Source organism: Phalaenopsis equestris, unplaced genomic scaffold (genome assembly GCF_001263595.1).
Source record: "Phalaenopsis equestris unplaced genomic scaffold, ASM126359v1 Scaffold000297, whole genome shotgun sequence".
Lineage (NCBI taxonomy): Eukaryota > Viridiplantae > Streptophyta > Magnoliopsida > Asparagales > Orchidaceae > Phalaenopsis > Phalaenopsis equestris.
Genome location: NW_018164739.1, coordinates 534169 through 544168, shown reverse-complemented (window position 1 = coordinate 544168; position 10000 = coordinate 534169). Strand labels below are relative to the sequence as shown.

General features: G+C 37.8%; 1 protein-coding gene across 1 annotated transcript in view; it reads left to right on the top strand.

Moving 5' to 3' along the window:
* Positions 1–10000, top strand: part of LOC110025256 (pre-mRNA-splicing factor ATP-dependent RNA helicase DEAH7-like) — a 35226-nt gene that overhangs the window by 5412 nt on the left and 19814 nt on the right. Inside the window, 4 exon segments of the mRNA XM_020725627.1 lie at positions 5929–6124; positions 6240–6422; positions 6525–6664; positions 7711–7836. Coding sequence (XP_020581286.1) covers positions 5929–6124; positions 6240–6422; positions 6525–6664; positions 7711–7836 — 645 coding nt within the window.

Genomic DNA, 10000 nt, shown 5'->3' with positions numbered 1-10000 from the left:
GAAGGAATCCTTTATTCCAACGCCAGGGTGAATAAAACCTCCCGCTTATTTCTATCCTTAAGAAATTTTACAATGAATAAATATAGATGCATGTCATCAAATATCTTCAGAATAAAGTTCAACAGTTTCATAACATTTATCATAGTCGGGTATCCCTGTAGAGTTGTGCGAGCACTGAATGTGATCTTGGTGCATATCTGCTTAGATAAATGTGTAGCCCAACCTTTATTTTCTTTTTACCCTTCTAGGCGGAGGTTGCAGAGTGCTTGGAATGAATAAATTCACCTTGTTCTTTCTCATCTGGTGCTTCCTCTTGGACTTACATTAGAATGCACAAATTCAGTCTCATCCAAAATTTGGGTGGGGTCCTGTGTTATCGCTCAAACATTGGTACCTGTAGCCACAACATCGAGGAAAGTAGTATCAAGCTTCTCTAGCTTCCGGTCCATGCCAAAAAGTTTTCTTTTTTTGCATTGGGCATGACGTATAATTGATAAAATTTGAGTTCAAAGATTTCACATTTCAATAAAATATTTTCTACTTACTGAAATTTTTTCTCGCTACCACTCCTTTGATTCATCCTTTTTTCTTAACAGGGCCCCAGTTCTCTTCAGCTCCTTCCAGAATTTTCAATTTTTTTCAGTTAATGTCATTTGTTTTTAAACTGAGTTTTGTCATATCATCTACATTTTTTTCATGGAAGATTTTTTTTTAATGTTTTCCCAACCATTCTTTTTGAAGTGCGTGGTCAATATATTGTCTATTTCTATCTCTCTGGAGCATAAATCACAAAATATGATTTTTGTTTTCCTATCCCAAAAGACAAATATCCCACATTCCTTTTGTTTTTCTTTCTGATTTATCATAGAGTTAAAACATTTGGGCAAAGAAATATTATTTTACAATTAAAAAAATAATTTTAAAAACTAAAACAAAATTCGGTAAAAAAAAACAAGATATTCAAATTAGTGCTTAGTGGGTCAATTTATCAATGAAGAATCCATTCAGGATCATCAATTCTATTATTCAGGTTTTAAGTCTCGGTAGTATCTATAATTAATAATGGTATGTGTGATCTAAGTCCTGATAGTTTCCGTAGCAAAAAAGATGCATGTGTGATCTAAGATCATGTAGTATCTGTAACAAATAGTGGCGTTTGATCTAAGACCAATATAGTATATGTGAGAAATAATGACATGTGTAATCTAAGGCCAAGTAGTATCAGTGAGAAATAGTGATGTATGATTTAAGACTAGGTAATATCTGTGACAAATATGTAGGGAATTATAGAAGTCATAATTGGGGATCGGTTGAGCCCTTTATTTTTTTCCTTCATTGCTCCACATGACATCTAAAAAATGAAATGAGTCACAACCCTAACTTTAAAATCATCAATGAAAAGGCCAAGTGCACAAACCCATCAATTTCAAGAGACAATACCAAACCACCATCACTTCATAATTAACAAGAACCAAAACACCATCTCCTAATTCATTTGTCAATACATATCAAACATCAAAATTTTAATTTTTACCCCCAATAAATACACTTATATAAGAGTAGATGTTAGATCAGTAATTTCATTTTAGTTCTTACTCAATCTGAAATAATATTTTATGAAGAAAAATTTGACTATTGTTGGCTCTTTTGAAAAAGGACCATTTGCACACATACTACATAAATTTTATGTATTTACATATCTAACACCTAATCATTCATATTTACATGCATACCACTCAAATCCGTATCAACAAATCAAAAATATCATAATGATTACCTTTTTAAAAGTGAAATATACATTTTCATGCGTAGGTTTTTGACACCAAGGTGTCATGAATGCAAAGATCAACCTTTGGGTGTTAGATATGTGAATACATAAGAAATGTGTGGTATGAAATGTGTGGTATGTATGTGTGGTATGTATGCAAATTTTTCAGCTTGGCTCCTCTAGGACTGCTTGTCATGCACATACTGTTGGGTTTTCCCCGAAGTAACCCAAAGTTGGCTCATCCCATTTTGATGTGATGGTAGTCTGAATCTTTTCGAATTGTGATGGCCATAACAGTAGGTATCGATCATGATGTCCTAAAATTTTATCTGTCATGATCGTTCCGTGTCTGGAATCGGCGCCTCATTTCTATCATCCTCTATCGTCACCAAAACTGATCTCACTTATGTTACTTTGTTGGCATGGGCACCTGGTGAAGTAGTAGGTGTTTCTGAATCGTCGATCTACAATCAAATTGCTACAGTCTCTCCAACAACATGTGGTAGGCATTCCACCACCTCGGATCCTGCATCTGGCTTCTGATCAGAAACTCCACTAAACAACTCCTGTTAATTCTAACCCTGTTCTCTTTCTTCAACCATGTCAGAGAATACAACTGGGAATGCCTCTAAGTCACGAGGATCATTTTCTGCACCATCTGATTAGACGCTACATTCTTGCTCTTCCCTTCATCGATGATGAGACTACATATCTTCTCATTTGCAGTGCAACAAGTGTAGAATATATTGTTGTGAAACCATTGCAGATCTCTTGAAGGTGATACACCTGTTGCATTGCAAATGAGAGTTGTGCCAATTCTGAATAATTCTAACCCGGTTTCTCAGTTGCTTCCTCGCTAACATCCTCCATGGTAAAATACATGTCTTGGTTTGTTAGGTAACTGAAGGCAATGTGTCCAAATCCATGACATCAAGGACAAGTTAGACCGAGAATTGTAGTATGCGTGCTCCTGCTGGTGTCTCCAATTGTGGTGGCTTCCGAACAGACTGTGCTTGTTTGCTTTGTTTTTCCTCTCTTCACCTTTAGGGCTAAGGTCTGGACATCTTCGAGTGACCAATAAGGATGCAGCTGCACAACATTGCTGATGGTGGTCTTTAGCACCCCCCCACACCCAAAATAATGGGCTATGATGTGTTATTCTGGCTTGATCAACTCACACTTCATTTGCAACTACTCGAACTGCGCCATGAACTCGTCCACTGATTGGTCTCTCTGCACAGGTGGTAGAGCCTCAAAAACATATTATGGAGGTAACGAGGTGGTAGATACTTTCTCTGCATATCTTTTCTAACTTGGTAATCTTATCACTGTCTTCTCTCTTTGTTTACCTCTGCAAGTTTTCCCACCACAGGAAGGCTGCTAGTTGTACTCGTTTATCTTCTGACACTTTTTTATACTCAAAGATTCACTCAATATATTGCAACCAATCGTTAAAGTCGTCTGGATTCATACCTCCATTGAATTATGATAAATCCACTTTGATGTTGAAATCCTTTTGTCCTCCATATGTGGCTTCCTTTCTGGCCTCTTTCGATACTAAATTTCAAAGCGACGGGGCCTGCTTTTTCTCGTTCCGGAATTCATCTCTATGGAAGGGATTCAAATCCTTGTCTATTTCTCTCATTCTAGTCTGCATGATGCGATCGAGGGTAACTTCCTCTGGGTTCCATCATCAATCTCTGCAAGCCTCTGTTGAAGACGATAGAACTCTCTCTTAATGTCTTCCCGAGTAGACTTAGGCTTGTATCTCCTTTGTGACATTGTTAGTGTTTAGGATTTATTGGAATAGAAAGGGTAATTGGTGATGGGAAAAAAATTTTTTTGGCGGAGATGGCTTGGCTATGACAGATGCTAGGAAAACTTAGGATAATTATTATTGTTGAAATTCAAACAGTTACAACGAAGACTATTCAAATCAGGAAATAAACAACAAACAAACACAAACAATCCCCTTGAGTGAGGATGAGGGTGGTGAACACCGGCTGGACAACAACATACTTGTATTTAAAGGAGGTTGTTTGTCTTCATGGGATATCCAGGAGCATCACTACAGACGAAGATGTGAAATTTCTCAGTCACTTTTAGAGGATTTTATGGGATAATTTAAGTACAAAACTCCAGTTCTTTTCAATAGCTCACCATCAAATAGATGGGCAGATAGAGGTTGTAAATTGCAGTTTGGGAGTTTTTCTTAGATGTTTTGTGGGGAAAAACTTCAAGATGTGGGACTTAACTCTTTTTTAGTTGGAGTTTACCTATAATCGCTGTACTAATCAGTCCACAATTCACAGGCCCTTTGAGATTGTGTACAAGCATAACCCACTTACTCCATTGTTGCTAGTTGCGCTACTGTCAACCATTGAGTTTAGCACTGATGCCGAGGTTCAAGTCATGGAGATTTTAGATCCTACATGAACATGTTAGGAACATAACACTAACAATCAAAAGTAGGCAAACAAGTCCAAGAAGACCACATGGTAGGGATCAAGCTGAAAAATGAGTCATTTCTTGCCTGTTCTTTTAGAAAGGTCGAGTATGGAGATGATGGTCTCTTTAGAATTGCTAAAAAGATTAGTGATAATGCTTACAAGATTGGCATACCAGAGGATTATTGTACTTGCCAACAAACTTTGAGGGCCTAGATGCCTCCGGAAGCAAGGGCAAAGACCCTCCTACCCGGGGAGAGTGATGCGGAACACAATTTCTCGCGATATCGCGGGGAGCCCAACCAATCGAATTGATCGCCATTTTTGATTTAATTTTATTTCATGTCCTTTATTTTCAGCAACTTTTCTTTTGTTTATTTCCTTCCTTATCCTTTTCTATTTATTTATTTTCTAAATACGTTATTCTCTCTTAGGGGGCCTAAATATAGTTGTAGTTTGGTTTTGGAGTTTTCAGCCTTTTGTTTATTTCCTTCCTTATCCTTCTCTATTTATTTATTTTCTAATTACGTTATTCTCTCTTAGGGGGCTTAAATATAGTTGTAGTTTGGTTTTGGAGTTTTCAGCTTAGGTTTTAGGTATTTTTGGAGTTATTCTCTGGTTTTCTTCTCTCCGGAATGTTGTCACCTCTTCATTTCGCAAGTGTTGTGTATGTAGCATGCCTAGGAACATGCGTTGGATTCCCTTGACGTCCGTACGTCACATATTCGCCGTTCAAATGCTGCTTACAGCAGGGACAGCCACCGAGCGCCTTTAATCTGCCGCCCAACAGCTGGTCTCACCCCTTTCTCCCTCCCTCCTACATGCTGCCTATTCACTGTTTCCTGCTGGACAACTTTCAAGGGCGCAGTCTCCTGCTGTTGAAAGCAGGAATCTGCACTTCTCTGCGCCAGATTCGCTGTCCAAACCGTTAGTTTTGCCAATTATCAGCTTCCTTCCATCCTCCCATGTCCAGTATCAATCCTGCAACCTCTCCCAACACCTTTTGTACTTTATCACACTGTCTAAGGGCTCTAGAACGGTATTAAATTTGCTTTTAACCAAATAGAAGGAAGCTTCTTATACAGGGCATGGATTGTCTGTTTGCTTAGTTTCTATGAGGTTTTGTACTGGTCTGAATAGGAATTAATGTTGTTGCTTTTCTGATGAGTAGAGGAAGTTGAAGTTTTAAGCAATGGAAAGAATGCCCCTTTATTCGCAATGATCGGAGAGAAATTCATGTGCATATTATTAATAATAAATTATAAGATAGTAACTTTTATCTATGCCAAATTCTCTAAATTTTTTTGATTATTTTGTTAAATTAACTTCATAAAAAATTCTTTAGTTTACGAAGTAGTGCTATGTGAAACCATTGAAGCTGCAAGTAAACTTTTGTAATAGTGGATAATCCATGTAATGTACTCACATTTGATTGGTAAATATTGCTTCTAATGTAATAACCATCTTTAGGCAAATATTACTCAGGTACCATGCGCTGCCATAATTTTATCATAATCTTGAATTAGATATTTTGTTAGTTAAAAATTAGTTTTTCATTATTTCCAAAAGCGCGCACACACACACATGTTGTCTGTATATGTTATGAATGCATCTAGTTCATGTTTAACCCAACAATAACATTTGAAGTTATGCCTTTATTTTTTATATATTTGATGAACTTTGCTTTTTAATATTCATTTTTTGTTCACTCAGGCATCCACTATGAGAAGTTCCAATAGTTTTCGCACTTCTGGTCATATGTACCATGAGCGAGTGGATGAACGAAGAAGTAATGGTGGTGGAGGACGTCGCCAAGAAAGAGGGGACAGCAGGAGATCTACAAGCGAGAAGTATGCATTTGGTAGTGAAAAGAAACTTAGACAACATGAACATCCTCCAAGAACGCCAGGTCTTCAAATTGAACCTACATTTAATGCACAAAGTGATTTAATTTGAATAATTTAGGACTGAGATTTGTTTCTGTGCGTGCTCTTAACAAGTCATGTTTATGCTCGATTTTGCAGGTGGATTTGATTGGGATTATGAAAGACATGAATGGGAGGATACACCTACTAGGGAAAATAGAGATAGGTATTCTGTCTCTCATAGGTCACGTTATGCATCACGATCTCCGATGCTAGTTGGTGCTTCTCCCGACGCACGTTTGGTTTCCCCTTATTTGGGCGGACAAACACCCCGGTTTGCAGGTATGGAATGTTGGAGTTAACAATCCTTAATCTATTCAGAAAACTTGGTTTCTATGTTTAGCTGTCCACTCTCTATGCTTTCTAATTAAGACATTGATTAAGGTGTGACTTCACCATGGGATTCTGTTGCACCTTCCCCAGAGCCCATACGGGCCTCTGGCAGGTCCTCTAGAAGATCTTCAGGCTCTCGCGAAGTTGAAAGGTCACATCAGCTCACCTTTTCAGTTGCATCAAATTCAGAGGTAGCTTTCAAAAGTTTAAGTTTGCATCCTAATTCAATTTATATTTATAAGCTTGAGTCACATCATCCTTCTTTTTTCTCCCATAATATGTATGTCTTCATTTGTAACTGTGTTACTCCGAGAGATCAACATCATGCATTTTGTTTGCCTTTAGGCTTTCAAAATGTTTAAGGTTGCCATATCGTTTCATATCGTTTATTTTCCTTGTACGAGTTAATGAATGTAGAAAGTGTTCGCATTGATGAAAGCAATTTTTATTATGTGATGCCTGGGATAATAAATTGATGATCAAATAGTATTGTCGTTAATTTTAGTAATTCATTTGGCCTGATTTATATTTTCTGGTGAAGTTGGTAGCAGAAGTGGAAAACTCATGCTGCATGTCTAAACTGTAGAATGATTCTATGAACTTCATAACACTAGAATTTCCATTCCATTTGTTTGTTGGGACATTTACATACATAGCACACAATTCTTATGTATTTACATATCTCACACCTAAACTTTCATATTTACACTCATAGCACATAAATCTTTAATATCGCCTAAAAAATAGTACTACTACCAATTTTAAAAGGCACATGCACAATTTCATGCATAAGTTTAAAGCATCAAAGTGCTATGCATGTAAATATGGAAGTTTGGGTGTGAGATATATAAATGCATAAGAATTCTGTGCCAGGCCTTAATTTCTGCAAATTTAATATACTTTTTTTCCTCTTTTGTATTCAATATGATTAGGATTTGGAAATTAAGTGAAAATGCTTGTTCCCGTGGCCCAACAACCGGCTTAACTATGAACTGGTCCTCTGGCCAATTTTGGTCCAGGTTGAAAATCGAGTTCACATAAACTGGCCATAACTGATGGTGAACCGATGAATTAGTCCCTTTTTGATGAATTTTCTAATGTTGATCAATTTTTTACTTTTTGAATCTCTCCTCACAGACTTGCTTATTCCATTTTCTAATATTTATTGCTGTTTTTTTTTTAATTTTTTGTATTTAAGTTTCCAGTTTTGCTTGACAATTTTCTTATGTCATGCTAGATTGATGATAATGAGAGAAGTTCTTTAGCTACAGACCAAAGTTATGAGATGACAGAGGAGATGTTGTACGAGATGGATTACAATGCTGATCGTGAATGGTATCCAGTTCAGTTTAACGAGGAACTTATTTACTTATTCCGTCATCTTTTGTTTTTTTATGGCCTTAGATTTCATTTCTATAATATGATACATTTGTATCATTTCTAACTATAGCCAAGTGGTTTAAAGTCTTAATTTTTAATATGGATCTACGACTCATTACATCAGAATTTAATTTTTCCTTCAACAATCCTAATTTAGAAATCATGTAGATGTTGTGCCTGTTCTCAATATTTCATTATGTGATTGTTTTACGATCCTTATCATGCTTCTAAATTGACCAATATATATATATATATATATATATATCCTCGTTCTCGCTCTGCTAGGGTTTCGCCTCACGGTGAACCCTAGATTCTGCTACGTCATTTTTTCGCTCCTCTGTTTTTGAAAAGCTTCGTCGAGCTGCTCGCGGCCCCGATCGCGGTTCGTCGAGCTTCGTCATCTCTTTCGCAAGCTTCGACGACGTTGATTGCGCACTCGTAGACGACCACGCTTTTGTCGTCTGCTTCTGCGGCGTCTTCGTGCCACTTTCTACGCGTTGTCGTCTTGCGGTCAAGTTGCGATAGTTCTGCGCAATCGACAACATTCCTCTTGTGCGCAGCTTTGCTCCAGACGAACCGAGCCCGACAACGCCAACAACTTCCTCGCTTATCTTGTGAAGGAGATGGCCTCGACGCTCCGTTCTTATGCAAATGCCCTTACCGACGACTTGTCTATTCCTGCTCGTGCCCCTGCTCCAGGTTCAGAGTCTGCTTTTGCTATCGGTAAGTCCTGCAATGTTCCATAATCGTACCACGAGGCTATTGAAGGTGGCAGTGATCACACTTTTATTAAAAAACTTGGAAAAAAAAATGGGAAGTCTGCACTTATTCTCACTGAGGTTGAAACTGGTACTCTAGCGTCCTCTTGGCGTTTTGCTCTTGTGGGGAAATTCCTTTATGGTCTTCCAAAATTAGAGATCATTAGAAAAGAATTTGATGCTATGAAATTATTGGGCAGTTGGAACTTTGGTCTGCTAGATGGTCTATACTTATTCAGCTATCTCACGATGCCGATTACACTCGCATTTTCTCTCAAAAAATTATCAAGATCGACAATCGTTTTATAAAAATTCTGAAGTGGACTATCGGTTTTGATCCAAAAATGGAGTCCTCTATCATTCCAATTTGGATAAAGTTTTCGAGGTTAAAATTACATTTGTTCAACATGTAAATCCTCTATTCTTTAGCAACTGCTTACGGTAAGCCTCTCAAGGTGGATAGTTCTAATCTTTCTGTCACCAGATCATCTGTATTTGTGTTAGTTGAGAGAGATATCACTGAACCAGCTCCGGATGAGATATGAATTGTCACTATTCACAACGGGTATTGACAAAAGATTGAGATAGAACCACATTCTCCTTATTGCTCTTATTGTAGTATGCTTGACCACAGTTCTTCTATTTGCTATCGCTTGCATCCTCATCTAAGACCGAATGTCGCTAAAGATCAGCCATCTACTATCTTTGCTGAGAAGGTCCAATCCACGAGAGTGCTGCTTTGACCCGATAGAACACCTTACTACAAGTACAGATCCAAATGTGTTGATACCACTTTCTGTTATTGAAGAAAAAGACCCACTTACACGTCAAGACACGAGAGTGCTGCTTCGACCCGATAGAAGATCAACTGGTACAACAAGTAGTTGTTTCTAATGCTCAACAACCTGCACATATCCTGCACACTTCAGACCATTCTGCTGATCAGGCGAGTCAATCTTCGGATGAGGAATGACAGGTCTATTTGAGGAGGAAGAAAAAGAATGGAGGACGACTCGAGCTAGGGAATCTATTGGATGATACATTGGTTACTACTGACAATGATACTCATATGACCAATTTATTAGCTGACTCCTTCCCTAGAGTTAGAGGCAGAGGCAAGGCAAAATCGGGTCGCTCTTCGACTACTTGATTTTCTAATTTTGACACTTTTTAGTTTTTTATTTAGATTTCTTATGTATTTTGTTGTATTTTCTCTTTTATTTGGAGCCATTTAATTTGGTGGTTTTGTGTGGGCTGAGTGCCATGTTTGGGACCTTCTACAAAATCTATGTGTACAGCCTTTGGGAAAAAAAAAATAATAAATATCTGTGTGTGTGTGTGTGTGTGTGTGTGTGTGTGTTGGGGGGGGGGGGGGGGAGGGGGGGGGGG